The 16,347-nt window shown below is 49.3% G+C and overlaps 5 protein-coding genes across 5 annotated transcripts; 3 read left to right on the forward strand and 2 right to left on the reverse strand.

The window, feature by feature from the left end:
- The first annotated feature begins 1,724 nt into the window (after positions 1-1,724).
- Positions 1,725-2,393, forward strand: LOC137536293 (histone H1C-like). The gene has a single exon (XM_068258430.1). The coding sequence runs from the start codon at positions 1,725-1,727 to the stop codon at positions 2,391-2,393; it is 669 nt and encodes a 222-aa protein (XP_068114531.1).
- An 839-nt stretch (positions 2,394-3,232) lies between these two features.
- Positions 3,233-3,662, reverse strand: LOC137536294 (histone H3). Its single transcript, XM_068258431.1, has one exon. It carries the CDS (start codon positions 3,641-3,643, stop codon positions 3,233-3,235), a length of 411 nt encoding a protein of 136 aa, XP_068114532.1. The 5' UTR covers positions 3,644-3,662.
- A 1,198-nt stretch (positions 3,663-4,860) lies between these two features.
- On the reverse strand, positions 4,861-5,257 carry LOC137536301 (histone H2B 1.1-like). The gene has a single exon (XM_068258437.1). It carries the CDS (start codon positions 5,255-5,257, stop codon positions 4,877-4,879), a length of 381 nt encoding a protein of 126 aa, XP_068114538.1. The 3' UTR covers positions 4,861-4,876.
- A 393-nt stretch (positions 5,258-5,650) lies between these two features.
- On the forward strand, positions 5,651-6,072 carry LOC137536295 (histone H2A type 2-B). Its single transcript, XM_068258432.1, has one exon. It carries the CDS (start codon positions 5,651-5,653, stop codon positions 6,041-6,043), a length of 393 nt encoding a protein of 130 aa, XP_068114533.1. The 3' UTR covers positions 6,044-6,072.
- A 2,410-nt stretch (positions 6,073-8,482) lies between these two features.
- LOC137536296 (histone H4) lies at positions 8,483-8,821 on the forward strand. Its single transcript, XM_068258433.1, has one exon. The coding sequence runs from the start codon at positions 8,489-8,491 to the stop codon at positions 8,798-8,800; it is 312 nt and encodes a 103-aa protein (XP_068114534.1). The 5' UTR covers positions 8,483-8,488; the 3' UTR covers positions 8,801-8,821.
- The last annotated feature ends 7,526 nt before the right edge of the window (positions 8,822-16,347 follow it).

The raw sequence follows: 16,347 nt of genomic DNA on the forward strand, positions 1-16,347 counted from the left end.
GCCCTTGGAAAAGGGCCCTTAGTGTTCTCTGTTCAGGTTGGGATCCTATCTACCCTCCTCTCATTTACTCTAATTCTGCACCGAATCTGCACATTTTGTGATCTACTCACTCTGCATTAGTGATGGGCGAACAGTGTTCGCCACTGTTCGGGTGCGCCCGGATTTTGGCCTGTTCGGGTTCGGTTCGGCACCCCCCGAACACCTCATGGTGTTCGGGAGGGTGCTCGGGCACGCTGCCCGAACCCGAACAGGCCTTCTTTTTTCGGCCGAACACAGCCGTGTCCGGCCGAACATAGCCCCCTATAGGGTCCCAGCATAAAGGGAGAGCATGCCCCGAGCCCGGGGGGTCGGAAATGCCCCCCACCCCTCCCCGCTAAGCTCTCCCTTCTGCTGGACCCTATAAAATTAAATCTAAGTCCCCCGAAGGTACCTTGCAGGCTGGCAGGAGGAGGGCAGGAAGCAGGCAGCCGGAGAGCATAGGAGCTAGTACCATCTGGTACTTCCACCCTCTCTCTGATGCACTTCCTGTTTACTTTTGTAAGTCGCGTCAAGAGACAGCAGGAGTACCGCGATGACGCGTACGAGGGTACGTGTCATCATGTTCTGCTCTCTCTTGACGTGACTTACAAATGTAAACAGGAAGTGCGTCAGAGAGCGGGCGGAAGTATCAGATGGTACTAGCGCCTATGCTCTCCGGCTGCCCGCTTCCTGCCCTCCTCCTGCCAGCCTGCAAGGTACCTTCGGGGGACTTAGATTTAATTTTATAGGGTCCAGCAGAAGGGAGAGCTTAGCGGGGAGGGGTGGGGGGCATTTCCGACCCCCCCCCCCCCCCCCCGCGCTCGGGGGCATGCTTTCCCTTTATGCAGAGACCCTATAGGGGCCCCAAAGGGACATGTTCGGGTTGGGTTCGGCCCGAACATGCCGAATATCGGGGGCATGTTCGGCCGAACCCGAACATCTGGATGTTCGCCCATCACTACTTTGCATCTATTCTATTAACCATTAAGTGCCTCCTTTTCATCCCCTCTGTAACCATTGCCCATAGTCTCCCCCAGTCCCCAGTGTCTGCCTCGGCCTGACCAGCAGTCAGCATACACTTGTTTACTAGTATCTATAATGCAAGTCTAAGATTCTAGTTGGGAAATACAAACACTCTAGACATCTCATGTGTGATGTAGGCCCATCCTATGTGCTAGTATCCTGCACATTTCTCAGCCTGATATTCCCCTCCAGGGGTCAGTAGCCCCCCAGCCCCATATGATGCATGGCGGAGATACTTTTCTTCATATTGAGGGGGGAGTGACAGAAAACATTGTATATTAGACGTTGTATTCCCCTGATAATGATGGAGACAGAAGAGATCGGGGGAGCAGTAAGCAGAGCTGGTCACATAAGAGCGGGATTTCCCGGCCGCAGCCTCCGCTCAGAAGTCCCCCGGAGCTTTAATGGGGGAGGGGAGACCCCCGCCAGCCGGGCGGCCACACACAGGGGGCACACTGCTATATACCGGAGGGAATAAACCCACGTTTCTCCCGGCAGGAAACACAAGCAGAGAGCCGAGCAGTGACAGCTGTGTGGAGAGGAGGGGCGGCAGAGAGTCCGGATCCCTCCAATAGGAAGACGAGGCGCGCTCCTATCAGCAGCCAATGGCAGCGCGGCCGGAGAGGCTATATATGCGCCGATTGGCGCTCTCCCTGCAATGTTACACTGTGTTGTGCAGGAAGATGGCAGAGACCGCACCAGCAGCCGCCCCTCCCGCAGCGGAGCCCGCCGCCAAGAAGAAGCAGAGCAAGAAGGCGGCAACCGGAGGAGCCAAGAAAGCCAGCAACAAGCCTTCCGGTCCCAGCGTGTCCGATCTGATCGTCAGAGCCGTGTCCGCCTCTAAGGAGCGCAGCGGGGTCTCCCTGGCCGCCCTGAAGAAGGCTCTGGCTGCCGGAGGATACGATGTAGAGAAGAATAACAGCCGCCTCAAGCTGGCCGTCAGGAGCTTGCTGACAAAGGGCACCCTTGTCCATGTCAAAGGTACCGGCGCCTCCGGCTCCTTCAAGATCAGCAAGAAGGAGGGCAGCAAAGACAAGGCGGCCGCCAAGAAAAAGCCGTCCGCTGCGGCTAAGTCCAAGAAGCCGGCTGCTGCGGCCAAGTCTCCAAAGAAAGCTAAGAAAGTCCCCAGTGCTGCCAAGAAGAGTCCGAAGAAAGCGGCCAAGAAACCTGCAGCCGCTAAGAGCCCGGCAAAGAAGGCAGCCAAGCCTAAAGCCGCTAAGAGCCCGGCAAAGAAGGCAGCCAAGCCTAAAGCCGCTAAGAGCCCGGCAAAGAAGGCAGCCAAGCCTAAAGCCGCTAAGAGCCCGGCAAAGAAGGCAGCCAAACCTAAAAAGGCCGCTCCTAAGAAGAAATAAGTCTAAGATTGTCTCTCATAAACCCAAAGGCTCTTTTCAGAGCCACCCAATCTCTCCCCCAAAGGGCTGTGATGTTTTCTGTTTGTCGGCGTGTAGGTAGTACATGTAACGGAGTGCATTGCAAACTTAGACATGTCATTGAGTCCAGCAATTTTCAAGCGATCCGTTACCCCCATATATCCTAGTCTGTTCATTGCTAAAACTGCCGGCAGCAGTACGTTTAAATGGTGTTACTCCTCTACCGGCATCCCAGCACTTCCAAGTCACACCCTGTACCGAAGGCTTAGATGTATGGCTACTGTGATGGCTGTTATATAACATGCTGCTTCACTCACCGCAGCTCAACGTATGTCGGCTAAGGCCACTTTCCTCTTAAAAATCCAATGTGTAATATATATGCACTACAGTGGCTTGTAGCTTTGCTCAAATGTCTGCAAGTCAAGTACCCGTCGGCGATGTCGAAGTGAATGGCTGAGACAAATGCAATGGCTTACTATACATTTGTTTAGTGATTAAGGCGGAAGGATCGGTCCCTACAGAGGGATCAGCGTTGCTGAATGCTGATCTGACCCGCTGTGTACTATGTAGAATCCGCTACTGTAATATATACTTGTTAGAAATTAGAACAATGTTATACTTCAGAGTGTTTCCTCGTGTAGAGAGCCGGTAGTGTCCTTGCATTTCCAAATCTCTCGGCCACCCACCTTCCCCTTGGATCAGACTGGCACATTGGAAGAGTTTAGTGATAATACACTTTGTAAAACTGCTCTGCAAGGAGAATGTGGGGTGGCTCTGAAAAGAGCCTTTGTGCGACGTAATAGGATGGCTGCGTGACGTGATTAGGCCCTCTCGCCGCGGATCCTGCGGGCCAGCTGGATGTCTTTGGGCATGATGGTGACCCTCTTGGCGTGGATGGCGCACAGGTTGGTGTCCTCGAAGAGCCCCACCAGATAAGCCTCGCTGGCCTCCTGCAGAGCCATGACGGCCGAGCTCTGGAAGCGCAGGTCGGTCTTGAAGTCCTGAGCGATCTCCCGCACCAGGCGCTGGAAGGGCAGCTTGCGGATTAGCAGCTCGGTGGATTTCTGGTAGCGGCGGATCTCGCGGAGAGCCACAGTGCCGGGCCGGTAGCGGTGGGGCTTCTTCACTCCGCCGGTGGCTGGAGCGCTCTTACGGGCGGCTTTAGTAGCCAGCTGCTTGCGGGGAGCCTTCCCGCCGGTGGACTTGCGGGCTGTCTGCTTGGTTCTGGCCATGCCTGCTAATCAGCGTCACTAATGTGCTGCTGCGAATATGGGGAGACACAGCCGCCGCTACTCCTATTTATACTGAGCTCTGCCCTCTGATTGGTCGGGGCGTGTCTTGTCTCTCCCTGATTGGCTATTGGAGGGCATCCGTTATTGTTCAAATGTACCGCCAGGCTATTGTTCCAGCAGCAGCCCGCCAATTTCCCCTAAGAGGTCATTCTTGCCTATTAATTAAACTAAAAATAAAAAAAACTATACTAGGTAATTATAAAGCCGCGGGAAATAGTGGAAGGATTAGGAACATAAAATAAAGTACTTGTTTCTCTGCAGCTCACACAGCACAAGCTGTTATGTATCGGCTCAGATCAGAGGAGGAGAGGAGACCGGAGCCAGAGAGGAAACATTGTAACAGATGAGAGAAATAGATACATGAACAGCCCAAATATTGTATCTATCTAGGCAGCTGCAGCCGGCTGGGAAGCTACACATCACTTGTGACTACAGATTGGCGGGACGGAGGATCCCTGTCCCTCCCTGGCACCATTCATCAGCCACCAGTTACAGGCCGCTGTGCTGTTATGTGCGGCGAGGATCACTGGAAAGAATACACATGGATCACAGCAACGCTCACTGCAGATCTTCATTCATAGATATTATTACACACATCCCAGTATGTATCGAGGAAACGTGATTGGACGCTTAGGATAGCGGACAAACGAAAATTTAAAAAGATACTGCAAGGTTTCGGCACCTCGCAATTCTTAAATGTACATAGATATATATCACTGTATTCTGGGAAAATACTTTGCGGCATATGAGAGCCTAAAGAATTTGCAGCGTCCTAAACAATAGGTGTGAGTACATATATTTCCCCTATTAATTAACTACCAACTTGTGACCAACTAAGCAGCCAGACGGGGATTCCATTGCTCTGACTGCGATAGGAATAGCCGTAATGTATAGTCAGGATATCATAGCCGATATGGGCCCGCCACGTGTTCTCTCCGTAATTCTAGTGTCCTTACTTACACCTAAAACCCCATAGAAAGGCAACAATAAGTTGAAGGACTTTAGCAATTTGAAGAGAGCTGATAAGTTACGTTATAGAGCAAATTATAAAGATACATCAGGCAAAACATTTAACTTCATGTGTGTTAAAATTGCATAGGACAGCTCTGTAGTGATTTGGTGGGTGGCTCTTAGAAGAGCCTTTGGGGTGTGCTTAGTATCCGGGCAGCGCTGTTACTTGGCGCTGGTGTACTTGGTGACGGCCTTGGTGCCCTCGGACACGGCGTGCTTGGCCAGCTCTCCCGGCAGCAGCAGGCGGACGGCGGTCTGGATCTCCCGGGAGGTGATAGTGTGGCGCTTGTTGTAATGAGCCAGACGGGAAGCTTCCCCAGCGATGCGCTCGAAGATGTCATTGACGAAGGAGTTCATGATGCTCATGGCCTTGGAGGAGATGCCGGTGTCGGGATGTACCTGCTTCAGCACCTTGTACACGTAGATGGCGTAACTCTCCTTCCTGCTCTTCCTACGCTTCTTGCCGTCCTTCTTCTGGTTCTTGCTCACAGCTTTCTTGGAGCCCTTCTTGGGGGCAGGAGCGGACTTGGCTGGCTCAGGCATGGCTGGAAGATGCTGCTTCTCAGTCACTGCGGAGTGCGGAGATATACAGAGAGGCCACAGCGCCGCCTCCCCTCCTTATATGGGCGGCCTATGCAAACGCAGCTACTGAGGAGCTGCTGTGCTGATTGGCAGCGTCACTGGCACCGCCCGATCACCGCCCCTTCTCCCTCATTGGTTTAGCACAACTACACACCGGCTATTCAGGTATAACATGCAGAGCACCGCCCCAGTCGCTGATTGGCGGATTGCTAGACCGAGCCGCCATTGGCAGTACTGAATAGCAGCCAATCAGGTGACAGCGCGGGACACAGCCTGCAGAGTATATATAGAAGGAGGAGGGCTGGATTAGGATACTTGCGTTGGAGAGACACATCCTGATTAGCTGCCATCATCATGTCTGGACGCGGCAAACAAGGCGGCAAGGCCCGTGCTAAGGCCAAGACTCGCTCCTCCCGGGCCGGCCTGCAGTTCCCAGTCGGCCGTGTTCACCGTCTGCTGAGGAAGGGCAACTATGCGGAGCGGGTGGGGGCCGGAGCTCCGGTCTATCTGGCCGCAGTGCTGGAGTACCTGACCGCTGAGATCCTGGAGCTGGCTGGCAACGCCGCCCGGGACAACAAGAAGACCCGCATCATCCCCCGCCACCTGCAGCTGGCTGTCCGCAACGACGAGGAGCTCAACAAGCTGCTGGGTGGGGTGACCATCGCCCAGGGGGGAGTCCTGCCCAACATCCAGGCCGTGCTGCTGCCCAAGAAGACCGAGAGCCACAAGGCGGCCAAGAGCAAGTAATTCCCTGCAGCAGCAGCCGGACACACACAGTACAGAACCACAAAGGCTCTTCTCAGAGCCACCCACACGGTCTATACAGAGCCGAGTACAGAACATACTTATCATATTGTCACATGTAGGTCGGGTATACAATATTTTTAGCGCGCACACTGATGTATCGGTATGAAGTAAAGATCGATGGATGGTTTTCTCAAAAACTATCATAATTGAATAATCTTATTTGCGGGTATATATTAGGCACTAATTGCTGGCAATCTGCGGGACGGATTTTGTCAAGTCATTGTTCCGCAGTAAAAATAGTTAAATACAGTAAAATGTTCAATTCGGCAGCAATATAGCTGCTTGTGTGACAGTGCAGCGGAGCAGGTGTCAGACATCCAATCCATTTAGGTTTTGCGCGTTTATGGATGAAGGGAGAGAAATTGTACACGGTGATTGGTTGGGTCAAATCAGTTGATAGTTTAATTATCAATTTGAAATGGTAACGGTTTTTCCCGCCACTATAGATCTGCACAAACTAACCCGTGACCGATATATCTCGATTTGCTCATTCTAAAATATAAATTCCCTGCGAGTATCGGCAATGCATTCCGCCTCCATTTTACCTATCGCTCTGCCGGTATTTCCTTTGCCAAGGCTATACTTTCCCCAAATATATATTTAATCTCATTGAAGTATTTCCCCAGATATTTGCGCAACAGCCAATAGATCGCTCCTCTATCGGTCATGGGCAGAGCGGTCGGACAATGAGCCTTTAGGTCAAACTGAACATAATTCGAGGAACAGGTAAAGCTGGCAACAGAGGGTTCCTGGCAGCTTGTTCAGCGATTAAATATACTGTACATTTACCTTTCTGCATGAAATACATTCTCCACGAATAGCTTACACTTCTGCATCTCTTTTGTGCTCAACCCAAACTGCTAAATGGCTGAGACACGTGCGTGTAGGAGAGCAATATGGTTACATATTCTTCTCAGAGCCACGCACACGGTCTATACAGAGCCTGATGCGCATTATATTGTTTCCTCTGCTGCATGCAGAGACGTGTCACACGATGGTGTGCTTACAAAGTCCACACCATATTAACGGAGATGATAGGTTAACGTTACAAACAATATTTCATAGACTAAAGCCAAGCTCCATATTGCCAAATACCATGTAAAAGAATCAGATGGATCCTCCTGTTTGGCAGCCACACGTGTTCCTGGCTCTGAATCAGATGCAATGTTATACGGCTGTACAGTAATCCTGATCCACAATCCCATAAGCAGATCAGCCTGCAGGCAGCACTCCTATACGGAAGCATTAGCGCTATTAGCACAGCAATAGAGAGCATCACGTGTGGTGGTGGTGGAGGGATCGTTCCTATTCAGGATGGATCGTAACAGGCTTGTTTTAATTAAAATAGTCATCACATTATAATCTTTTACAATTAATGTATTTCATCATTTGGGGTATTCATTAGAAACACCCAGTAGCGCCAACAAAGGCATATGTATCTGCACGGCCAATGTCTGATTCACAATGTAGAGGCAGTAATACTCTGGCAAAGCTATTGGCTGAGCGGAGACGTTTGTGTAGCTGTGATTGGCTAAGGCAGAGCAGTTGCGATTTTCAAATTTGCCGCCGAATTTCCGTGGAACAGGCGGGATGGATGTGCCGCTCTCTGTTGCGGCTATTATGTGATGCTGCACCGGCAGCTGCCCCATAATATTCAGCATTTCCCCGGCTGTGCTGCTCCCTGCAATGCCAGCTCAGAGTTCAGCCATAAGAGATATGCAGGATTGAGTTTATGTCGTAACAATGTCATTTACTACAAGGGAACAAATAGATCCTCTGGAGGAGACAAAGAGATCATTTAGTACAGCTGTCATAACATGTCCAGTGTGAGATAAACAGGACAGGAATCCATTAGGAGTGATATTTATGTTGGCTTCTGAGGAGAGAAAACCAATTACCGAATATAATCACTGGTCTCTCTGTACGCAGCGCTGCCAAACGTCAAGATATAGTAAAAGTAGAGCGACCAGACCCCGTAAGAAATTAAAAGGATAACAGCAACATTATGATATTCTATTCCTGGAGGGACAAATAGATCGTCATTTAGCAGCACAGCTGTTACATTATGCCCAGTGTGAGGGGAAACATGCCGGAGAGCCTATGCAGAAGTGTTACTTGTGATGCTTTGTGAGCTGACAGAGCACATTACTGCCAATATAAGCCCTGACCTGTAGGGAGCGCTGCTGCTAAATGTCAGAAATGTAACATTGTATGTAATATTAAAAGTAGAGGAAGCAGAACAACTACAAAGTAGACGTATAATGACTAACCCGCCCTTGGCTCCTCCCCCTCTGCGCAGTCTCCTGTCAGGTCCGCTCAGCCTGGATAAGAGGAGGGGAGGCGGCAGCGCACAGTATTGTGTATCTCCAGCAGAGAAGAAGCATCATGTCTGGCAGAGGAAAGGGCGGCAAAGGTCTCGGGAAAGGAGGCGCCAAGCGGCACAGGAAGGTGCTCCGGGACAACATCCAGGGCATCACTAAGCCCGCCATCCGCCGCCTGGCCCGCAGAGGGGGTGTCAAGCGTATCTCCGGCCTCATCTATGAGGAGACTCGCGGAGTGCTGAAGGTTTTCCTGGAGAATGTCATCCGCGATGCCGTCACCTACACCGAGCACGCCAAGAGGAAGACCGTCACCGCCATGGATGTGGTGTACGCCCTGAAACGCCAGGGGCGCACCCTCTACGGCTTCGGCGGCTAAACTACCCTGACTCCATCCCGACTACACAAAAACAAACGGCCCTTCTCAGGGCCACCCACCACCTCTATAGAAGCGCTCTGCAGTACTACCGCTAGAAGTATTGACGTATTACCTAACAGCCGAGGCACGCCGCTGCCAGGGGAACCGGAGGACGCCGCATTTAAAGGCACAGCTTCACCGCCATAGTAGGTCCGATGCTACTATAGCTGCCTGCACACCACACCTCGAGGCCATCAGATGCTGCTGCTGCCTCCATACTCCCCCAGTTAACCATCCTGGAGTCTTCTGCCTGTAACTTATATCTTCCCCGGGGCTAGGCCACTTGCACTCCATCAAGCAGCCCTCCAAGCTACAGATCCAGCATGGGACTACCCCTAAGAGATGTGATGTTCGGATCTTTTCAATGATCTGGATGATTCGAATCGGATCATTGAAAAGATCTTGATCTTTGATCCGAATCTGGGATCATTTTACAAGGGAAGGGAAGGGGTGAGATGACTAACAGGACAGGAGAAGGGGAGGGGGGTGGACACACAGAGAAGGGGAGAAGATGGGCAGGGAGTGGACAGAGAAGGGAGGAGGGACGAGCAGAAATGTTTGTTTGCACGTAATACCCACTTGCTGCAATCATGCTTTATGTATGTCACCTATATGTTCATCTGTATACTCCCAACTCCCATTCCCCAAAGCATTTCCAGAAGTGAAGTGCAGCTGTATAGAGCAGTGCAGGAGGATCATATTGCTCAGCAATTACAGTGCCTGCCTTTTCCTAGCCCAGCCTGCTGCCTGTAACGTTACTGAGCTGTGCCAAAAGTTTCCAATGTGTTCACTGTGCTCAACTACGGAACAAGACAGCCTATAATGAGCAGCACATTTCAGCCAGTATGTGTGCTCTACACATATCTGGCAGTGGCACCGATGTCTCCTCTCTCTCATCTACCTGTGGCTGTGCAAGGCTGCCTCCCCTTCAACAGAGCGATCCATCTCTGCTCTGCTTCCAGGACCCCGCTGAGAGGGGGGCGTGTTGCTCCTGGCCCCGCCCCATTTGCAATCCGAATCACTCATTTTGATGATTCGGATCTAAGATCCGAATCGTTCATAACCCGGACAACACTACTAGCCCTAGCCGTGGGTCTGACGCGGCCCTAGCCCTGCAGGGAAGTTGTGTAAGCTGCATTGGAGAAATGGCTTTACCGACCACGCACCGACTTCAGCCACTTCGACACCTAGCACTATTCCTAACTTTGGGTACCAATCTCTGCAGTGGACAAAGCCAGCCAGTGAGACACAAATGGACACTAACCGACCAGGTTGTGCCGCAATCCTAAGGGGACTCTATCACTGTCCTTTCCACTTTCCTCTCTCCTCTCTGTCTCTCTCCTAGGGTTAGACTGGGGGGCATCTGATTCAAAGTATCGCTGCAAAGCATTTTGAGTGCCATGGACGGCAGCGGATTACCCCCCTAGTCCTTTACCTGGGGTTATCTCTCTCTTTCTTCCTTATTCTTTCTTTTTTAGCTATCCCTTCTCTCTTTCTCTATCCACTCTTTACCAGGGCACATTGCGGGACATCTGGAACTGCTGCGGAGCGAGCACCGCCGGTAGATGTGGCTGCTCCCCTCACACAGCACTCCAGACTTCCCCACGCGTCCTTCACTATAGTTATTATGTGCTGTATGTATATATAAGTATATGCTTACTTTGTTCCATACTGTACCTGATTGGATGTTTTAAGGCAGGGGTCTCAAACTCACGGGCCATTTGCGGCCCTCGATACAATATTTTATCCGCCGGCATTTCCTGGAAGGGGCAGAGCTTTCAACTTCAGCTCTGCCCCTCCTGACGTCAATCGCCGCGCATCGCTGCTTCTCCCCGCCTCTCTCTGTTGAAGGAAGAGTGAGAGGGGCAGGCAGAGGCGGTGATGCACTGCGATTGTGAAATCCCTTATGCGGCCCAGCCTCATCCTGACTTTGCCTCCTGCGGCCCCCAGGTAAATTGTGTTTGAGACCCCTGTTTTAAGGATTGCATGTATGTGTTTGTACCATCTCCGACCCTGTATGAGCCAAAAACAATTCCGGGTACAACCCCCATTGTACTTTGCGAAATAAATGATTCTGATTCTGTATGTGAGGTCAGTATGACACATCTGGGGATACAATAGGTATGGTTCACAAAGCGTTGTGATCGTCTTGGTTTTCACTTTATCTAGGTTACATTTGAAAGCTTCCAAAGAGCAATCTAAAATGTAATTAAAGTAAGAAAAGTAACATTGAAGGTAACTAGGAACCACTTCCTATAAGTGATTATCTTGCTTGTAAATATACTGAAAGGTTGTTACTAAAAAAAAAAAAAAAAAAAAAAATCGGGTTAGAAGTCATTTTATTTGAAGTTTTGAGAATAGAGCCCATTGTAACCGTATGGCCCCGGTACTCCCAGTTGCCTGAACGCTTTGGCAGCTTGTGCTTGGCGCAGAGCAGATACAAACACGTAAATGTAAATCGTGCAGCTGTTAAGGTAGCCACTAACGGTCCAATTTCTAGTGAAAAATCGTTCGACCGATCAGAAATTTTGATCGGAAGTGAAATATTGTAATGAATCGTTCACTACACCATCAACGAACCAATCTTTACTTCCTATCTATCACAACCAACAAGAAAATCCAAATTTTGGTTCCACGAAAATTCATTCGGGCGACATTTTTTTTCACTCGTTCATAATCGATTGTGTCCATCAACGGAGGTTATTTACAACCAATCCGAGCAGAATTTCTGATCGCTCGAACGATTTTTCGTTAGAAATTGGACCGTTAGTGGCCAGCTTAAGATGTGAGCTTAGTATGTATCCATCTGAGGAAACAAAGTTTCACCCACATTCTCAGGACCACCCACTGCCTCTATAGAAAGCGCTATGGTAGTACTTTGTGCATCCATGTTATATTGTTTGTTACATTGATTTCCGTTATAGTATCGGGGACTACAGTCGTTTTTCAGACCACAGGTTTAATGTTCACCACACGGTGGCAGCACTTTATTGTACAAGGATCCTTCTCCTTGTACAATAAAGTGCTGCCACCGTTGAGAAGTTCATATACACTGTAGCAGGAACTGAGATTTAATACATTATACATCGGGAAGGAGGGAGTATATTGAGTAGTTTCTGTACACTGTAGCAGTAGCTGAGATTTGATACATTATTATACATAGGGAAGGAGCGAGTATTGAGCAGTTTCTGTACACTGTAGCAGTAGGTGAGATTTGATACATTATTATACATAGGGAAGGAGGGAGTATTGAGCAGTTTCTGTACACTGTAGCAGTAGGTGAGATTTGATACAGTGTATAGAAACTGCTCAATACTCCCTCCTTCCCTATGTATAATAATGTAGCAGTAGGTGAGATTTGATACATTATTATACATAGGGAAGGAGGAAGTATTGAGCAGTTTCTGTACACTGTAGCAGTAGCTGAGATTTGATACATTGGGCTCTTTTCACAAAACCATGTGCGGTAACTTTTTTGGGTGAAAAATTACCTCCAGTGATAATTCACTAAAAATAGTGAAAATAGTGAGTATTCACTAAAAATGTACCAAGTGTGATAAATGTTTGATAAAAGTGCAGTAAAACAGTCAGTAATATGTACGGAAATAAAGGTTTTTTTGACCACTGTAGGGCAGCCCATATGCTTGTCACCCATTACACAGAGACGACCCAGGAAAGCCTGTCACATTTAGGCTACTTGCACACTAAGACGTTGCGTTAGGTGCCACGTTAAGGTCGCATAACGTGCACCTAACGCGACGCCTGGTGCTCTTCTATGTGGACGTCAGAGTGAGCCGCGTTGTGCAGCTCACTCTGGCGTCCGTGATGCCTTGATGCGTACTCTTGTGCGGTCCCGCCAGCCAATCACCGCACAGAGCGTCAGCTTCAGGAAGTAAACACTGCACGTCACAACGTGCAGTGAATATTAATTAGCCATGTGCCTGGCCGCTCTCCGCTCCTCCCCAACATGACTGCGCATGTGCAGACAGTCTAACGTGGCTTAAGCCGCTCTAACGCCGTAGCATGCTGCACTTTCAGGAGAACGTGCAGCGTTACATGTAACGCAACGTGGGCTGTGTGAACAGCCCACTTGTGTTACATTGCTGTGCGTTGGGGGAGCGTTACAGGCGCACTAGCGCGCGCGTGTAACGTCCCTGTGTGTAAGCAGCCTTAAAGTGGGACCTCAACTCTTGCGCAGGACAGAATGAAAACATATAAATGCACCCTGTATGTATTTAATTTAGCCTGTCTAATTCCCCCTCATCTGTGAATAATCACAATTGTAATTTGAGAAATTGCCCTTTACTACAGGTAAAGTAACCCCCCATTTATTGCACAGGTAGCCAGAGGAGGCCCCCCATTTAAAGTATAGGTAGCTAGATGACCCCCAGTTAGGATAGGTAAACACATGATCCCCATTTATCATATATAGCCATATGATTCCCTATGAGAGTCTGCATCAGCTTTGCCTTCTCTAATTAATGCAGGCACACGAGTGAGTCCAAAGCCTGACGCTGCCTGCCTTTTATAAGGGGGGGGGGGGGAGTGGCTCCAATTGGGAGTGTAGCCTAATTGGCTACAATGTGCCTGCTGCTGACTGTGATGTAGAGGGTCAAAGTTGACCCTCATGATTAACTATGGGGGCGAACCGAACTTCCGGAAAAGTTTGCGGTTCTCCGCAATCGTGAACCCCGGAAGTACGCCGGGAACCATTCGCCAGCGAACCGTTCGGGCCATCTCTAGTGAACAGTGGAAGTTGGCATAATACTGTCTGCCGGTGAACAATTCGGGACATCTCTAGTGTTCACAATTCAAAATGATCTAGGCAAGAAGAGATTAGAACTCAAATCACAGACAGACAGCTCATGTGCAGTGTGCACCTGTGAAAGAGGTACATCTGGTGCTTCCATATACCCCATAGGACAAACCACAAAGCAGGATATGTTTTAGGGAGCTTTATTTGACATTAGTTTAAAAGTGGCAAGTGTGAAAGATATTTAACTATAGGTAAGTAAACAGTCAAAGGAAAACTTTATTCTAAAACCCCAATAATAGCTTTGTGAGATACATTTCCAGAGTAGAATGAATTTTAGAACACTTCTATGGATATAGACTGTCCTGGCTTCTTCTGTCTTTTCACACAATCCCAGGCAAATTCATTGTGCCAGGCTCTCCTTTGCAACATCCTTCTTCTCATGCTCGCGCTTCTTCTCATGCACATGCATATACACGTGCGTGCAAGGCTAACCACAACTTCATCGGTTTTTCAAGGAGCATAATAACTTATGGCGTTATGCGTTACACCTGCCTTGACCTTTGCTTATGATCTCAATTATGTTCTGATCGGTGCCTGGCCTGCCATGACCTTTGGCCTGGTATCACTTTATTGATTGACTGCATTGCAGCTTCTTCTGTTCTCCCTGGTCAACGTTGGGGTAGTCCCGGCGGTCATTACCTGGTAGACACCAGGCAGCAAAGTAGTCTGTCATCCCGTAGGGGTAGCAGCCCATCATGCCTTGTGGAGTGCTCTAGTGAAGACACATAACCATTTTTAGACCCCATGGGCTTGATTCACTAAGACAAATAGCACGCCTTATCAAAGTTTTCACGCCTTATCAGAGTAGCATAGCGAGCGCTACAAACCCCCAGGGGCTCAGGGCAGGACAAGTGGAGCTCTCGTCATTGCCAATTAGCAGGCATAAGTTTGCAATGCTACTTTGATAAGGCGTGGTAACTTTAATAAGGCGAAGGGCTCTGCCTTTGAAACAGGAGACCAGAGTTTGAATCTCGGCTCTGTCTGTTCAGTAAGCCAGCACCTATTCAGTAGGAGACCTTGGGCAAGTCTCCCTAACACTGCTACTGCCTATAGAGCGCGTCCTAGTGGCTGCAGCTCTGGCGCTTTGAGTCCGCCAGGAGAAAAGCGCGATATGAATGTTCTGTGTTTGTTTATTTGTCTTAGTGACTCAAGCCCCATGTCTTGGAAGAGTCCACGCTAATTGCTAGTGCTTCATCATCAGGTCCTCCTGCCTTGCATCACAAGCCTAACACAGTGAAGAAAATTGGGGTTGTTGGTTTTTGCTAGGGATGGGACGACGAATCCGGCGAATCCACAAATCCCTCAAATATTGGGGAATATTCGAGATTCATGAATTCGAATCCCGATGCCATTTTTCATTTTCCGAAACCGCCGAATCCCGACGCTGCATCGCCGCACATCCACGGCTCCCCCCGCTCTCTCTCGTCCTCCTCCGACCCCCCCGCGCCTCCTCCCCCCCCCCCCCCGCCCGCATAATTAGCATCAACTCATTATCCAGAGCGGATACTGGGCAACTATACCACGGATCGCACAATTCTTATGTGCAGAATTTGTTAGCTTCGAGAATCGAAAGGTTCGAGATATTCGAGAACCTTTTGAAATTCGGATCCGGATTTGGATTTGAAGAAATTGTGGATTCGTCCCATCCCTAGTTTTGGCACTACAGAGTCGGTGATGGTGCAGTAAACATACAGTGGTACAGTAAGCCAGTTCTTATGCATCCAGTGAATACAGTACATTTACAGGTTAAGCATGGATGAAGAGATACAGAGAGATGTACCAACAAGGAGAAGGACAAGGCTGGTAATCCGCTGCCATCTGTGGCACTCAAACATTTTGCAGTGATACTTGAATTGGATCCCGTGGTCTGTCCTTGGAGAAGAGAGAGTACTGTACATTACACAAGGAAAGGCCTAGGTCCTGATGTCCAGTTGGCTGACTGGCCTGGATGGTGATCCGAGGTGGCTGGCAATGGTGAACCTGCCGTCACTGGATGCGAGGGGGAGGCCTGTTTCCCTTTAACATCCAATTTGTTGCAGAGCAGTGGGTCCATGTAGGGAGGGCTGCAATGTCCTTGCTGGCATGCAGTAGCAGTGGTGGCCTGACAGGGAAGAGGGATGGTACGTATCCGGTAGCCTGGCTCCTCTGGGCAGCAGCTGGCAATCAGTGATGCTCGGATACCCCTTTTTATTATTCGAGTTAGGTCGAATTCGAATAGTAAATTATTCGAGTTCGGTCGAATATTCGAGTCGAATATTTTTTACTATTCGATTCGACCTCGAAATTCGAGCTCACTATTCGAGTCGGTATTTGAGCTCATTATTCAAGCTGACTATTCAAATTGGCCTTAAATAGCTTCCAACACTTGTTTTGGGGGTGAATGATGCAAGAAACATCTTTTTTTCCAAGTAACAACAGCAAGTGATTATGTGGGGATGTTCCTTTAAAAAAAAAAAAGTGGAAAGAGAAGTTGTGTCCAAAATTCTGTTCAGTACTGTATACTTCTTCTTCTTCTTCTTCTATATCTTCTTCTTCCTCTATATCTTCTTCTTCTTCTTCTTCTTCTTCTTTTTCTTCTTCTTCTTCTATATCTTGGCAGAGTGGCAGCAGAAGGTAAATCTGTGTACCCTGGCAGTGGGGAACACAGACAGACAGCAGCAGCAGCAGGAGGAATGGAGGAGTAGTGTGAGTG

This window comes from Hyperolius riggenbachi, chromosome 10 (genome assembly GCF_040937935.1).
Source record: "Hyperolius riggenbachi isolate aHypRig1 chromosome 10, aHypRig1.pri, whole genome shotgun sequence".
Classification (NCBI taxonomy): domain Eukaryota; kingdom Metazoa; phylum Chordata; class Amphibia; order Anura; family Hyperoliidae; genus Hyperolius; species Hyperolius riggenbachi.

Bases quoted from the DNA above. Each gene is read 5' to 3' on its own strand.
- LOC137536301 (XM_068258437.1), bottom strand. From the start codon at position 5,257: ATGCCTGAGCCAGCCAAGTCCGCTCCTGCCCCCAAGAAGGGCTCCAAG.
- LOC137536294 (XM_068258431.1), bottom strand. From the start codon at position 3,643: ATGGCCAGAACCAAGCAGACAGCCCGCAAGTCCACCGGCGGGAAGGCT.
- LOC137536293 (XM_068258430.1), top strand. From the start codon at position 1,725: ATGGCAGAGACCGCACCAGCAGCCGCCCCTCCCGCAGCGGAGCCCGCC.
- LOC137536295 (XM_068258432.1), top strand. From the start codon at position 5,651: ATGTCTGGACGCGGCAAACAAGGCGGCAAGGCCCGTGCTAAGGCCAAG.
- LOC137536296 (XM_068258433.1), top strand. From the start codon at position 8,489: ATGTCTGGCAGAGGAAAGGGCGGCAAAGGTCTCGGGAAAGGAGGCGCC.